Source organism: Coregonus lavaretus (assembly GCF_964263955.1).
Source record: "Coregonus lavaretus genome assembly, chromosome: 33".
Taxonomy (NCBI): domain Eukaryota; kingdom Metazoa; phylum Chordata; class Actinopteri; order Salmoniformes; family Salmonidae; genus Coregonus; species Coregonus lavaretus.
In genome coordinates this window covers 12,555,521-12,572,469 of record NC_140020.1, presented here as the reverse complement: position 1 = coordinate 12,572,469, position 16,949 = coordinate 12,555,521, and the positions used below count along the sequence as shown (strand labels likewise).

At 41.6% G+C, this 16,949-nt stretch overlaps 1 protein-coding gene and 1 pseudogene across 2 annotated transcripts; one reads left to right on the top strand and one right to left on the bottom strand.

Annotated features, from left to right (window-relative positions):
* Positions 1–24: 24 nt before the first annotated feature.
* LOC311108831 (glycoprotein integral membrane protein 1-like) lies at positions 25–3,854 on the bottom strand. Its single transcript, XM_084151594.1, has 8 exons — positions 3,720–3,854; positions 3,335–3,406; positions 3,137–3,236; positions 2,892–3,046; positions 2,587–2,746; positions 2,233–2,453; positions 1,985–2,148; positions 25–1,794 (listed from the first exon to the last, which is right to left on the bottom strand). The coding sequence occupies exons 1-8, from the start codon at positions 3,807–3,809 to the stop codon at positions 1,671–1,673; spliced, it is 1,086 nt and encodes a 361-aa protein (XP_084007720.1). The 5' UTR covers positions 3,810–3,854; the 3' UTR covers positions 25–1,670.
* Positions 3,855–3,903: 49 nt separating this feature from the next.
* Positions 3,904–10,902, top strand: LOC311108141 (peptidyl-prolyl cis-trans isomerase-like 4; annotated as a pseudogene). The gene is made up of 13 exons: positions 3,904–3,973; positions 6,566–6,698; positions 7,547–7,664; positions 7,826–7,968; positions 8,170–8,266; positions 8,541–8,657; positions 8,906–9,030; positions 9,205–9,271; positions 9,543–9,632; positions 9,714–9,768; positions 9,940–10,030; positions 10,284–10,405; positions 10,701–10,902. The product of its transcript is annotated as a peptidyl-prolyl cis-trans isomerase-like 4 (transcript).
* The last annotated feature ends 6,047 nt before the right edge of the window (positions 10,903–16,949 follow it).

Sequence of the window (16,949 nt, the reverse complement as noted above, 5' to 3'; positions counted from 1 at the left end):
TGTAGACTGAGTGAACGTCACAAGAACATTTACAGAAACATTTATTGAGCAGGATTTGGGAATTCAATGTACAGTTTGATTTGAATGAAAACACATGCCATGCTCCCATGCTTCAGTAAAACACAAGACTGAAATTGAATTTTGAGGCACCATAGAAGCAAGAGGTAAAATAACTGTTTAAGTTCTACTTCACCCACTCAAGTTCAAATCAGCATGCAGTTTCCTATTATGAAGCTGTTACATTGACAGCCAACTGCATTCCCTACTATGGCTACTAAGTTCTGAGGCAGAAAGTCAATGTGCCAGGGCCCCATTCAATGCCATGCGTAAGTCAACCAGGCGCCTAGTCTTGAGAATCACATTGATACAATTCTATTTTGACCATGCCTAGCCTGCTTTGAGGCAAACCAGCCAATAAGCTATTGGGAGAGGAGTAGGTTTGACTATAACTATATTCTGAGACTGAAGGTAAAGTGTATAAGGTCCTATAAGTGTAGCTTCAGATGTCTATGTTGACTGCACGGCCATTGTCATTAATTCACATTGCAAAGAACATCCAGTAACCATTCATACATTTCAATGAAGTTAAAACACATAAAAAACAGGCATAAAGCAGCAGGGGTGTATTCAGAGTGCAATGTTTCAGCGTGAACAGAAATGGAATGTATAGACTGGGCATGACTCTAATGCAGTTAATGTCTGTTCTATACTTTCCAGGTCTATCTATTTTTATTTTTTATTTTTATTTTTTTAGTCATTTAGCAGACGCTCTTATCCAGAGCGACTTACAGGAGCAATTAGGGTTAAGTGCCTTGCTCAAGGGCACATCGACAGATTTTTCACCTAGTTGGCTCGGGGATTAGAACCAGCGACCTTTCGGTTACTGGCACAACGCTCTTACCCACTAAGCTACCTGCCGCCTAATCAGGAAGCATGCAGCGTCTCAAATCTGCAGGGGAATTTGCAATGTTCTGTGACAAAGAGTCAAGTGAATATGCCCCAGAGATCATTCAGCTATAGGAACTAACAGTTTCTTCTCGATCAATTGAAATGGTTGGAATGAGATCTAATATTTGATCATTATTTGTTCTGCACTGCACTCATAATGATGGGTGCAAGACTAGGACCACCTGTCCTTTTATGAACCTAAGCACAGGCCAGTCAAGTTCAGTCAAAATGCAATAGCAAGATCAAAATATGTTTTGTTGTTGACATTTTACAACAAATGCATTGGTGAGGCTCCAACATAATATTGTGCACTGGCTGAAAATGCAGTAAATAAAAGCTGTTAATCTGTTATGATTTAAAGTTGCATGCAAACAAACACCAAACACCAAATCCTCAGTATCATCCAGTCAGAATGCTAAAATAGTATGAAATGAGCAATCAAAAATAAGTCAGTATTTCATAATGCAAAGTAGAATCGTTACAGAGGCACTGTGAGGTAACACAATCATAATATGAAAAGTAACACAGTGTGCAGTAGGTAGCTCTGCTTCCAGTAGTAACATTTCAGATTCATGTTTTGAGAGGAGGGTATAATGTTTGAGAAATAAAGTGAATCATGTTGTGTATGCAATGCATGTGTAATAAGTGCTACAAAGAGATGATGGTTTCTCTAACCACATAATGCCTTGTGTTTTCAACAGATGTAATCAGACTCATCCACTTCATCCTTCTTCAGTTTTCATTGAAGGCCTTTTCTCCTCCTCTGCCTCTATTTCAATGTTCTCCAGCAGGGTGTGTTTCTCATCTTCCAGCATCAGAGTCACAGGATTTAAATGGAAAATTCCCCTAGAGGAAAAGTACAACATTATCAGTTTTCCTCATGAGCATCACCCTTAAGAAAAGATGAGAGAACGGACGTGCCTAATTAACTGGTCTTGGCAGTAAGGACAAATCCTGCACACTGACCTGGCAAAGTTTCATTTAATTCTACAACAATCATGTAAGCAGGTTGAACAGGACCTGTGTGAAAACGTACTTGTGTTCGCATGTTGGGAAGAACATGTCCAGGATCTTGACAATGACCGCTGACCCAACCACACCAATCACCACCACCCACATGACCAAGAAGAACAGGGGCAAGGACTCAGACCAGAAGCGTCGCAAGCGGTCCCTCACCTCCTCCACCCATCGACACATGGCCTGCAAACAGATTTTAAGTCCAGAGCACATTATAGTAATGGAATTTTGTGGTTTTGATTTGGATCCGATGTCCAATTTACTTACACTGTAAGAAGAGATAGATTCTTTGAGCGGTGCCTCTGTCTGCATCTGATCCGACAGCCCTCCCAAGTCATCACCCTCATCATTGTTATCATACAGCAGGTCTGGGTCCATGCGAAGGGGAGTCTCTGGGAGCTTGCCTGGGGCAGCAGTCTCCTCCTGGGTGGTGTCAGCATGCTTCAGAGGGTAATGACTGGTGGTCTGGGACATCACTTGGTCTTCAGCTGAGCAGAAGGAAGTGGATCATTATCATTCACCAACTGATTTAGGAACATTGCTTTAGCAATGGAATTCAGTTATCTTGTCCTTTTCATGTGAGAGTACGAGAAGTGAACGAAAACAGCTGTTCTTGCATACCTTTTTTAGGATTTGTTGGATCTGTGATGACCACATCATTTTCCCTTGGGATCCTGAAAATCTCACTGTGTCCAATGGGATAGGTGTTGCTATACTGAGCAAGTGTCTGGAAATTGGGGCTCATCAGTATCTTCACTTCACACATTTCTGGCTGCTGGACCTAAATGATAGAAAAGGATACAAAGTCATAAGATCACAGATTTTCCATCATTGTACCACCATGGTGCAAATATGCTCCTTAAGCTGTTACATAAATACCCTAACACCATTATTTTATTGTCCTTTTCTCAATCAAGCAACTTTACCTTTTTCCCCTCCATCTCGATGACCTCGCTGAACACTTGGAGAGACACCACCTCTTCTGAATCACTCCACAGGCGATTCTGGCTCACCATCACCCGGGTGACAGTGGAGACATAGTCACCAGATTCAAATTCACTTGTGCCATTGGTGGTATCCACTGTAAACAGAGTGAAAAGCTGTTTTAATCAGGTGCAAAATGTTGTGCTGTAGCTAAGTTATAAGCAGCAGAAACATGTTCACTACTCACACAGCAAGGCTTGGCAGTTCAACCTGGTCACCCCTGACAACTCCACAGGGATGTCATTGATGAGCACCTGATCTTCATCCACTGAAATATTCAAGTTGATCTAAAAATGAACATGTATTGAGCTATACGTTATGTTGTTATTCAATACCATTATGACAGGCTTAATCTTGGACCACACTACATAATATTATAGCTTACCTGCAAGTTGTTGGACTCCTGCACCTGTGTATCATCCAATGGCCCTGCTGTCACATTGATCAGAATGCTTTCCTGTTTGAGAATCAAGAATGGGAAAGCAGGCCATTAATTATTATGATCATCATATAAGTTAGCTACCTAATACTTGAGGGCATTCTAGCTTGCTAGTATTACGCTCATGCTACCTGGCTAACAACATAAATATTAGCTAGCTGCAGTGAGTCAGATAGCAACAAAGGTAACGTTAGCTAGCTAGCTAGCTACCAAGATTAACGTTCCTACTGTACTATAGCTGACTAACGTTGACTAGCTAGCTGCATTCAGCAGGTAAACATACGAGTCTAGCTTGTTCATGTAGCTATCTAGTAGTATAGTCCTCTCCTACCGTGTTTAATTGCCGAGGTGGCGACTCAGCAAAAATTAATGACATAAACAGTACACATAGAGCATAAATGGATGTTCGTTTCATCGCCATCTTCTAGCTGTCGTAAGATTGTGGAGGAAACAACACCCCCCGCCCAAGTGACACGGAAATCAATCAAGAGCGCGTGCGCAGTCATTACGCAAGCATGGCGGTTCTTCTTGAAACAACATTGGGTGATATTGTCATTGATTTATTTACAGAAGAACGGCCTAAAAGTAAGCAAACATCCACCAACACACCCAACGTTAATGATGCCTGGTAACACACAGCCTACATTTTATAATAATGACATTTGCTCAAAGTAAAATCTCACCTTTTATTATAATGCTAGCAAGTGCTAGCTAGCAAGATTGCTAACCATTGCCCAGCTATAGCAAATAGCTAGCTAGCTAGTATTGCTAACTGTTAGCTAACTTGTTAATTTTATATTTCAGATAGCTAACTAACTAACATTCAGAAACATAGGATTGCCATGGGTACACTTAATCTGACAGTTTACTCTGTGTTAATGTGGTGCATCATTGAAATTCAGGGAAGGGAATTCCTAGCCAATATTAATGGACTAAGGGAGCCTAACGTTAATCCTACAGTCCAAGGTGCAAGGACCTTCCTTACATGTTCTGTTTATAATAATAATATAATATGCCATTTAGCAGACGCTTTTATCCAAAGCGACTTACAGTCATGCGTGCATACATGCTCTACCAATTGAGCTATAGAGGTTGCTTCTGGATGCCAAATCCTCAATCTAAACGTGAATCGATTTTCAATTGCGGTACGGTTCTAGAAACATAAATCCCTCTACTTTCATATCACATCAAAATAATTTCACAAATGCAAAATTCACACTTACTGTACACCTGGCCGTTGCGGTCGGTGCCGTTTAAAATGCAGGAGGACGATTATTTTTTTAATGAGCATGACCTTATTTCTATTACAGCATATTGGATGACTGTCATTCATATTCCATTCACCCAGTTCAATGTAACATCGATAGGTTTAGGCTACTACATGATACTCGAATTTTCCCCATACCCATCATGAGGTTGCTACAACCTAGCCAATGAATGAAAGTTTACAACATAGGTGCACACAGGTCGAGAGAAAGATTTGAGGTGACATACCGTGACGCATACAATACTGCCTTGCACACTCTTGCCTGCCATCTAGCTGGTCTAAGGTGTAGTCATTAGTCCAACAGTTGCAAACAAGAGTTTCTATTGGACAAATTAATGTATGTTTATCCCCGTTTCGTTCCATTTTAAGAAACGTTTTTCAACAGTTCACTTTCATAGCCACATACAAACAGCTTGTTGTATTCCTTCTCGCATCTACGCACTCTCCTCCTCACCTTTTCCCTTCGCTTGTGGACTTCAATGCACAACACATCAGCTGTCTGTGACCAGGTGAAAAAAACCTTTACATATCATAACTGCTACACACAGCCTACATCATTGTCACCATATTAGTTAAAGTAACGTTATAGTCAACATAGCTAATAGAACTAACGTGTTAGTAAACCCGCTACAATCATGCAGACCTGTGAACAGTCAGTAAGCGGTTTAGCAGTTACACCGGCGGGCCCCGGTGGCAATACATTTGTAAAACCAAAAGCTTACCTTGACTTGGAAGTTCCAGTGTTGGATAGCCATAGCCAGCTAGCTAACATAGCATCCCTCTCTGTTTGAACCGGGTGTTTGAGTAGGCTAAACTAGCTAGCTGCATTTGCTAGCTAAGTAAGTGAAAGTACATTTATATATATATATATATATAGCTAGCTCTCTCTCTCTCTCTTGCTCCTCCTTCATTTTTGAAGAAATCAATTTGTTCAAAAGTGTTCAACTATTGTCTTTCTCTCTCTTTGAGTCAACTACTCACCACATTTTATGCACTGTAGTGCTAGCTAGCTGTGGCTTATGCTTTCAGTACTAGATTCATTCTCTGATCCTTTGATTGGGTGGACAACATGTCAGTTCATGCTGCAAGAGCTCTGATAGGTTGGAGGATGTCCTCCGGAAGTTGTCATAATTACTGTGTAAGTCTATGGAAGGGGGTGAGAACCATGAGGCTCCTAGGTTTTGTATTGAAGTCAATGTACCCAGAGGAGGACGGAAGCCAACTGTCCTCCGGCTACACCATGGTGCTACCCTACAGAGTGCTGTTGAGGCAACTGTAGAGCTTTATTGCAAAACAGTGTGTTTTATTCAATTATTTGGTGACGTAAATATATTTTGTATAGTTTATCTAAAAAGGATAACTTTAAATGTTTCACAATTTTTATTTTTATAAAATTCACTGAGGAGGATGGTCCTCACCTTCCTCCTCTGAGGAGCCTCCACTGCTGTACACTGTTTTGACCGGTTTTAACACAGTTGCAGCCGACAGTATTTTTCAGTGACAACACATTTGTGGCGTCCATCTTCTGTTTACACACAGGTGTTCAGAGATGCAGATAGCTAATTACCACAGGTAGTCCACTCTGTCTTCCGGCTGTTTTCCGTAAACAAGCGCTGAACATGGAAATATGGCAGTGTGGAACCCTAACCCTATAAAGGTGTGTATCAATTTATTTCTCGCTGATATGAACGATAAGTGCCATATGCTTCCAAAACCGTACCGCAAGCGATGTTAATGTTCAGACCGAGCGTCGGGACTCTTAACAAAACTCCCCCATACAGAAGACCCCTTCCTCCAATGATTCTTATGTGTAATGTAATGGAACTGAGAGTCATGATCAAGGGCAAGGGAATTCCTAATGTCTTTTGATGTGTTGCTCTCATAATACTGATTATCTCCTTTTTTTACAGCCTTTCTGAATTTCCTGAAGTTATGCAAAATCAAATTCTACAACTACTGCCTTGTCCACAATGTCCAGAGAGACTTTATTGTGCAGACTGGAGATCCAACTGGGAATGGCCGTGGTGGAGAATCTGTCTATGGGTCAGTCCTCTTCATCAGCATCAATGTCTAAAATCATCACAGCTGTTTTTTAAAAATATATTACAGGAATGTTGATTTGTGAAAAATCTGTGGATGTGCCCTTGAGCAAAGCACTTAACCTTGCCTAAACGTCAGACTGTTACCATGGTTACTCCATTGCTTTTCAGTCTGACCGAAGTAGCCCTTAAAAATACGCAATAGTCTCTACAAGCCAGAATGTTGAATACAATTATATTTACACTTACTTTACCGGTTATACATGCTGTTGGCGGTAGGAGCTGGAGATGGGGTATCCAAAGGAAACTCTTGTTTACACAACCTTTTGCGTCGCGGTTAGGTTCTGTCACTTGCATTTTCAATCTTTGACGCATTTCACGTGATGCACAATATGTAAACAATAGCCGAATGTAACTGAACGTAGCTAGTCGACCGAAGCATGTTTCCTCTTAATCAGCTGGAAGTGTTTGCCATTCGGTTTGTGGTTCGGTTTGTCATGTGCGAATTGCATCAGTATTGAAAATAAAAACCATAAATACAAACCGATATACAGACCAGCGAACTGAAGGTCGGGTTGATAACATTTCCCTGTGGGTATTGTTTATCAGATTACTAAAATCGGCGAACAACAGGTAAAGTTAGTTGAAATGAACAACATTCTGACTTGTAATGGGACTGTTCGGGAATGCTGAGCCAACATGTTAGAGACGAGTGTGTAAATATTTCACTCTTTGGATTCTAAAAGAGGCTAGCTACACTTAACCCTAATTGCTCCTGTAACTCACTCTGGATAAGACTGTCTGCTAAATGACTAAAATGTAAATGTAATGATGTCTTTTCTATACCCTCAGTAAACTCAATGGAGACCAAGCCCGCTTCTTTGATGCAGAGAAAAACCCATAGATCAAACACAGAAAGAAGGGGATGGTGTCCATGGTAAACAATGGCAGTGACCAGCATGGTTCTCAGGTTGGTAAAACTGCCATCCACCTCCTCAGGATTTAACTACTATCCGTTTGAAAGCAACAAAGTTAGCCTACTGATTCGAGCAGGATAGATAGCAAGCATCTTAAATCTCAGAAATGTTCAGGTCAGCTTACTTGTGCTGTAACAATTTCTTTACCCCCCAGTTCCTGATCACCACTGGTGAGAACCTGGACTACCTGGATGGGGTCCACACTGTGTTCGGTGAGGTGTCAGAGGGTATGGATGTCTTGGCCAAGATCAATGAGACCTTCGTTGACAAGGACTTCATCCCTTTTCAGGATATCAGGTCAGCAGATTTCATTTTCTTGAATCAACTTTAAATGCAGCGATTTTAGGGGTACATTACAACTGAATTGAATACACTTTCTAATTCCCTCATGAATACCTCCCATACAGAGGTATAGATACAATGACCTTCTACTCAGATGGACATCCCAGTATAAGGTGGAAAGAAAAGAGGTGTAATACTTGTTTTGTGTCATTGCAGGATAAACCACACTGTGATCCTGGAAGACCCTTTCGATGACCCTGCTGACCTGCCTGTGCCGGACCGCTCCCCTGAGCCTACCAAGGAACAGCTGGATGTGAGTGACTGGGTACTTTCAGTACCATTGAAGTCAAAGCAATGCATGTCTCCCATTTCAGAGGAAGAAATTGATGAGATTTGAACAATTTGGAAATAATGTTACTTTCATATAAAGCCATAAGGTTTAAGTTATAGTTTCTCTGTTCATCAAAGGAAAGGTGAATGATTTTCTCAATAACTGAACAAAAGTAACTGACGCTTTTGATGTTATATACTGTACACCTTTGTTCATTTGCAAAGTCAAACCTTACTTTCCCCTCTTTGGTGTGTAGAGTGGTTGTATTGGAGCAGATGAAGTGATCAACGACACAGATGGGAAGGAGGCAGAGGAGCTGGATGAGCTGCTGAAGGAGAAGGAGGCCAAGACCCAGGCCATCCTGCTGGAGATGGTGAGAGGGGGGTCTTGTGGTTCGGTCCACCTAGCCTTGTAGAGGATGCACATACTTTCAGGAGTGATTGCAGAGGAGATTTTGTAACATTCCACATGACCACTTTGTGTACAGATTGCTGTTGAGGAACCCAAACAGTAGTTCAGTAGCTGGTAAACATATTAGTGTTGTAAAGATAATATGGTGGTTTTATGAGAGTTTTGTGGTTTGAGACATTGCCGTGTGTATGTGCATATATGCTTGTGTAGGTGGGTGATCTCCCTGATGCGGAAGTGAAATCTCCTGAGAATGTTCTGTTTGTGTGTAAGCTGAACCCTGTGACCACAGATGAGGACCTGGAAATCATCTTCTCTCGCTTCGGACTTATTAAATGGTAAAATAGACCACTTCACCCTGTCTATTTCAATATACTGGCCTCCATGACACTACGATACATATTTAATTAGAAATTGACCTAGTCCTAACCATTTCAATATTGAAATTGAAAGGAGACTTGGTAGAATCTTGGTGAATTATCCCGTATTAACATGTTCTTATTTCGGTACAGCTATTAGATCATCAGAGACTGGAAGTCAGGAGAGTCTCTGTGCTATGCTTTCATCGAGTTTGAAAAGGTGTGTATTTGTTTGGTTTTCACTTGATTTCTATATGTACCATGAGTTAGCATTAAATAATTTTACAACAATGATAAAAAGAGATTCATTTTTTAACAGTTTAAGTGCAGTAATGAAGAATACAAATAGAGGGCACCAGTTAGTCAGAATTGAGAAAACACAATAATTCACTTGAAAGGGTTTTGTTTACTGAATTGATAGGTTGTTTCCTTATTCACATAAGGGCTCAGTTGACCCTCTTAGATATAATTGGTGTCAATTCTCTCCACAGGAGGAGGACTGTGAAAAGGCCTTTTTTTTTAGTCATTTTAGCAGACGCTCTTATCCAGAGCGACTTACAGTTAGTGAGTGCATACATATTTTTTATTTTTTTCATACTGGCCCCCCGTGGGAATCGAACCCACAACCTTGGCGTTGCAAACGCCATGCTCTACCAACTGAGCTACACGGGACTTCAGCCAGCCAGTCTGTCTCAAATATTAAATGGAAAGGCAAAGGTAAACACTTATTAAAACAACTCATTAACTTTTTTAAATGTTTTGGGTTTTTCAATAATTCCATTATGTATACTTTCAGAGACGTTAAGCTGTAATCGGACACTTTAGTTGAAGGATGTGCCATTTACCTTCTCTTCTAAGTAGAGAACTTAACCAGGTCTTGTTTTCTAGGTGGGAAGTATACCAAGGAAGACTTCAAGGCCTATGAAAAATACGTGGTATCCAAATGAGCTCTTAAGGATAAAGTCAAACCCAAGCAAGAGTATCCTTAAATGTTTTTATATTTGCTATTCAATATGAAGTGAAAGATGGGGGTTAGAAACGTGTTAAATACTTAAACTCAACTGTGCACCATTTCACATAGCTATTAGGTTAGAGAGGTCAACTATTGTGAAGACGTTTTTGTTGGAGGGAATGACATTTCTCTGGAAGAAAGACTTTCTCTGTTTGAAATGTTGACTTGGCATTACAGAATTACAAGTTTTACTTCAAGTTTTACTTAACGTTCTCAAAAGCTCCAAGTACGACCTGCTTTTAGAGGAAGAAGGAATGAGCCATCAGCATGCTGAGAAGAAACACAGACAAGAAGCACAATCACTCAGTCAACGAGGACACCAGGAAGTCCAAGAAATCCAAGGTTGACCGAAGAATGTCCCCCCAACTCATTGTTTGTTTTCCTTGTGTTAGGCTGGGAAAGGAAAAATGTATTTTGTTTCACAATAATGTTCAGTCAGAGCATTAGAGTAAGAATATATGAGTAAGCATGGCTCATGTAATTTGGTTATGGCCTATTATTTCAACAGTTGTGACATCAGTCACTCCAGCAACACAGAGTCATTCCACAGTGTTTGACTTGGCTGTGTTACAGAAAACACCAAAGATTTCTCTATAACCTTTGTCAAACCTCTTTCTCTCCCATGTTATACCTACAGTGGGACAGTGAGGAGCCCCGGCAGGAGAAAAAGACACAGGCAGTGTTCTCGCTCCAGGGAAAGAGACGGAGACGGACACCATCAGCACAGCAAGTCCCGTGAAAAGCACCGCCCAGAGGGCCGTGACAAGGGCCACAGGGAGAGTAGCCATAGTCACTCACCCAAGAAGTCTAAAGACAAGGAGAGGAGCAGACACCGATGATGAGAGAGGGAGAGGAACGAGGTTGAGGTCCGTTCCATTTCAATTCCCATCAATTATAGAATAGGAAAATCCTCTTTGAAAATGAATATCAGTTCTTTTCATGAATTGACTGAATTTAAATGGAATTGGTCCTCCCAAATACCTGGCACAGTGGCCCCTACTACCCTACCACCACCACCCATGTCTGGGAGAGCAGAACCAGGGACTCATCATGACTAAAACCTCGGCAGTCAGTAAGGTTGTAGAAGTATATTTGTCTTTTTGGTTTGACTTATACAGTTGAAATCGGATGTTTACATACACCTTAGCCAAATACATTTAAACTCAGTTTTTCACAATTCCTGACATTTAATCCCAGTAAAAATGCCCTGTCTTAGGTCAGTTAGGATCACCACTTCATTTTAAGAATGTGAAATGTCAGAATAATAGTAGAGAGAATGATTTATTTCAGCTTTCTATTTTTTTCATCACATTCCCAGTGGGTCAGAAGTTTACATACACTCAATTACTATTTGGTAGCCATTGCCTTTAAATTATTTAACTTGTGTCAAACGTTTCGGGTAGCCTTCCACAAGCTTCCCACAATAAAGTTGGGTGAATTTTGGCCCATTCCTCCTGACAGAGCTGGTGTAACTGAGTCAGGTTTGTAGGCCTCCTTGCTCGCACATGCTTTTTCAGTTCTGCCCACAAATGTTCTATAGGATTGTGGTCAGGGCTTTGTGATGGCCACTCCAATACCTTGACTTTGTTGTCCTTAAGCCATTTTGCCACAACTTTGGAAGTATGCTTGGGGTCATTGTCCATTTGGAAGACCCATTTACGACCAAGCTTTAACTTCCTGACTGATGTCTTGAGATGTTGCTTCAATATATCCACAGAATTTTCCTTCCTCATGATGCCATCTATTTTGTGAAGTGCACCAGTCCCTCCTGCAGCAAAGCACCCCCACAGCATGATGCTGCCACCCCCGTGCTTCACGGTTGGGATGGTGTTCTTCGGCTTGCAAGCGTCCCCCTTTTTCCTCCAAACATAACGATGGTCATTATGGCCAAACAGTTCTATTTTTGTTTCATCAGACCAGAGGACATTTCTCCAAAAAGTACGATCTTTGTCCCCATGTGCAGTTGAAAACCGTAGTCTGGCTTTTTTATGGCGGTTTTGGAGCAGTGGCTTCCTCCTTGCTGAGCGGCCTTTCAGGTTATGTCGATATAGGACTCGTTTTACTGTGGATATAGATACTTTTGTACCTGTTTCCTCCAGCATCTTCACAAGGTCCTTTGCTGTTGTTCTGGGATTGATTTGCACTTTTCGCATCAAAGTACGTCCATCTCTAGGAGACAGAACGCGTCTCCTTCTTGAGCGGTATGACGGCTGCGTGGTCCCATGGGGTTTATACTTGCGTACTATTGTTTGTACAGATGAACGTGGTACCTTCAGGCATTTGGAAATGTCTCCCAAGAATGAACCAGACTTGTGGAGGTCTACCATTTTTTTTCTGAGGTCTTTGCTGATTTCTTTTGATTTTCCCATGATGTCAAGCAAAGAGGCACTGAGTTTGAAGGTAGGCCTTGAAATACATCCACAGGTACACCTCCAATTGACTCAAATTATGTCAATTAGCCTATCAGAAGCTTCTAAAGCCACGACATCATTTTCTGGAATTTTCCAAGCTGTTTAAAGGCACAGTCAACTTAGTGTATGTAAACGTCTGACCCACTGGAATTGTGATACAGTGAAATAATCTGTATGTAAACAATTGTTGGAAAAATTACTTGTGTCATGCACAAAGTAGATGTCCTAACCGACTTGCCAAAACTAGTTTGTTAACAAGAAATTTGTGGAGTGGTTGAAAAACAAGTTTTAATGACTCCAACCTAAGTGTATGTAAACTTCCGACTTCAACTGTACCTACCCCACCCCTCTTTCTCTGTTAATCAAAGGGCAGGTGAATTGTTTTTTTCCATGTTTGTCTATGTTTGACCTTTCACTGTAGTTTTTCACAGCTTTTGTACAGTAAATAAATGAAGTGGGCATGGAAAACATGAGTGAGTGCACTGCAGAGGGAAATCCCTGTGTAACCCTGCCCATGAGTTCGAGCAGTGTGATATCACTGAAATGGCATGATACCTCACCTTCCACCACGCTGAGTGAAAACAAGTGGGAGGAAGCAATGCTAGCTGAAAGTCGTGTGGGCTACATTTAGAAATGAGGGATCCTCTTTTGGCTACAGTTTTAAATGTTTTGGGTCTGTGTATATTGGCAGTACTGTCAGTGAGGGTATCGGTTAGCCCAACCTAAATCCTGTGTTGGAAGTATATTAGGGACGTGAGGGGAAAACCAAAAGGGTTAGGCTATATGTAATTTGATACAGCCCTGACCAAAAGTGTTCAGAATAATGTTTTCAGCCTTGGCAGACATAGAAGAATAGCACAGTGATGGGTGCGTGTGCAGCTATCAAACAGTCATTGAGTTTTCCACAGGGCCTCTCCTTGTGCAATGCAGTGGGTCACCACTTCTAGCCCCCTCTGAGTTCCCTGAGTTAAATGGGTGGCGCACAATTGGTCCGGCGTCGTCCGAGGTAGGGGAGGGTTTGGCCGGCAGGGATGTGGGTTCGTTTCCCACGGGAGGCCAGTATGAAAAAAATTAATAAAAACATGTATGCATTCACTAACTGTAAGTCGCTCTGGATAAGAGCGTCTGCTAAATGACTAAAATGTTAAATGTTAAAATGTTAAAGCACGAGAGACCCAGGTCAACATTCACCATATTTGGTCTGTTGACATTTGGAATCATTTCACATTTGGTTGCTTCTCAGAATGAGATGCCATTTTGAAGCTTCCCATAATGGGTTGTTTTTAACTTATACTGAGCATGGGGGTGGGGAGGGGGTGGAACCAGATGGTTGTTGGAGGGAAGCATGTGAGGCTTAGCGTGGTTAAAGTTGTAAAAAGACTCCGGATAGACAGAGTATGCAAGTATTGTTTTCCACCCCCATGTCTAACCACTGTCAGAGACTTCCCCAACAGCCCACAGTACCTGACTGAGCACAAATTGCACTTGACAAAAGGAGTGAATATAATGGCCCCTGTAGAAATGTAAACCATGAGCAGACAGTTGTAGGATCCCATGGTCAGAAGCTAATTCCCATCATTGGCCAGAATGAGGATGGACTTGGGACCAAGGGAAGTGTAGTCCTTTGACAGTCAGTCATCCTCTTAGTTCTAGAGACAGCCGGGTGTAAAAAGTGAAACGTCTCCCCACTGGGGGCACACTGGTTGAATCAACGTCGTTTCAACGTAATTTGTCAACGTATTGTGACGTGGAAGTATGTGTAAACACTGAAATTAGGGTAAAACTTTAACTTAAATACATTGGTGTAACAACCTCAAATTAAGTCAGAGAACTATGTATACATTGAAATTCCACATTGAAATGTTAATCTTTTTCATCCTATATTGGGTGGTTGAAATTATGTTGAATTTCACATTTGATTAGGCATATTTTATTTGACCTTTAAAAAAAACTGAAATATTACATTTACATAAGTATTCAGACCCTTTACTCAGTACTTTGTTGAAGCACCTTTGGCAGCGATTACAGCCTCGAGTCTTCTTGGGTATGACGCTACAAGCTTGGCACACCTGTATTTGGGGAGTTTCTCCCATTCTCCTCTGCAGATCCTCTCGAGCTCTGTCAGTTTGGATGGGGAGCGTCGCTACAAAGCTATTTTCAGGTCTCTCCAGAGATGTTCGATCGGGTTCAAGTCCAGGCTCTGGCTGGGCCACTCAAGGACATTCAGAGACTTGTCCCAAAGCCACTCCTGCGTTGTCTTGGCTGTGTGCTTAGGGTCGTTGTCCTGTTGGATGGTGAACCTTCGCCCCAGTCTGAGGTCCTGAGCGCTCTGGAGCAGTTTTCATCAAGGATCTCTCTGTACTTTGCTCCGTTCATCTTTCCCTCGATCCTGACTAGTTTACATTTACATTTGAGTCATTTAGCAGACGCTCTTATCCAGAGCGACTTACAGTTAGTGAGTGCATACATTTTTCTTACTGCCCCCCCGTGGGAATCGAACCCACAACCCTGGCGTTGCAAGCGCCATGCTCTACCAACTGAGTCTCCCAGTCCCTGCTGCTGAAAAACATCCCCCAGCATGATGCTGCCACCACCATGCTTCACCGTAGGGATTGTGCCAGGTTTCCTCCAGACGTGACGCTTGGCATTCATGCCAAAGAGTTCAATCTTGGTTTGGCCGGGCAGCCAGCTCTAGGAAGAGTCTTGGTGGTTCCAAACTTCTTCCATTTAAGAATGATGGAGGCCACTGTGTTCTTGGGGACTTTCAATGCTGCAGAAATGTTTGGGTACCCTTCCCCAGATCTGTGCCTCGACACAATCCTGTCTCGGAGCTCTACAGACAATTCCTTCGACCTCATGGCTTGGTTTTTGCTCTGACATGCACTGTCAACTTTGGGACCTTATATAGACAGGTGTGTGCCTTTCCATATCATGTCCAATCAATTGAATTTACCACAGGTTGACTCCAATCAACTTGTAGAAACATCTCAAGGATGATCAATGGAAACAGGATGCAGCTGAGCTCAATTTCGAGTCTCATAGCAAAGGGTCTGAATACCTATGTAAATAAGGTATTTCTGTTTTTCATTTTTAATACATTTGCAAAAATTTATAAAAACCTTTTTTCGATTTGCCATTATTGGGTATTGCTTGTAGATTGATGAGAAAAAAATATTGAATCAATTTTAGAATAAGCCTGTAACCTAACAAAATGTGGAAAAAGTTGAGGGTTATGAATACTTTCAGAATGCACTTTAGATGGAAACAGTACTGGTTGATGAAGTATTTTAGAATTCAATGTTGATTCCACGTCACAATACTTTGAAAGAACGTTCATTCAACCAGTGTGCCCTTGCAGTGAGTGGGTCAGTTGTAAGAGCTAGGAATGTATTTGTGCAGTTGTTTTCTCTTAAGCCTTTTGAATAGTAGTTAAAGATAAGACTAGACAATAACTTATTCAGTCAACAATACAAAGCTGCTCAAATGTTTGAATAACTTCACCCACGTTCAAGTTGTTCTTTTCTACTTTGTTATACAAGACAATCATTTGGCATCTGATGTTTTCCAGTGTTAATATCTACTGTCATATAAAGTGTTTGTCAGTTCCAGGAAACCTATCAGGTTCATTTAAAAGGTCCCACCCTCTCACTTCTTTCCCCTGTTATCAAATAAATATCAAACAGCTCAGTGAAAGTGGCGAGGTCGGGTCCTCCTGAGGCGTAGTGCCATTGGGTGAGGAGGAGGAGGAGTAGAGAGCTCTCATTTGCTTTGCCTCCACAACTCAAGTGATATTTGAATGCAACATGTCTTGAGGTTAGTTACAGCCACGTGTCCTTTATTTAAAGGGAGAGATCAAGCTGATCCTAACTGTTATAGGCCAATTTCTATTTTGCCCTGTTTATCAAAAGTGTTAGAAAAACTTGTCAGTAATCAACTGACTGGCTTTCTTGATGTCTGTAGTATTCTCTCTGGTATGCAATCTGGTTTCCGCTCAGGTTATGGATGTGTCACTGCAACCTTAAAGGTCCTAAATGATGTCACCATTGCCCTTGATTCTAAGCAATGTTGTGCTGCTATTTTTATTGACTTGGCCAAAGCTTTTGATACGGTAGACCATTCCATTCTTGTAGGCCGGCTAAGGAGTATTGGTGTCTCTGAGGGGTCTTTGGACTGGTTTGCTAACTACCTCAAAGAGTGCAGTGTATGAAGTCAGAACATCTTCTGTCTCAGCCACTGCCTGTCACCAAGGGAGTACCCCAATGCTTGATCCTAGGCCCCACGCTCTTCTCAATTTACATCAACAACATAGCTCAGGCAGTAGGAAGCTCTCTCATCCATTTATATGCAGATGATAGTCTTATACTCAGCTGGCCCCTCCCCAGATTTTGTGTTAAACTCTCTACAACAAAGCTTTCTTAGCGTCAAACAAGCTTTCTCTGCCCTTAACCTTGTTCTGAACACTTCCAAAACAAAGG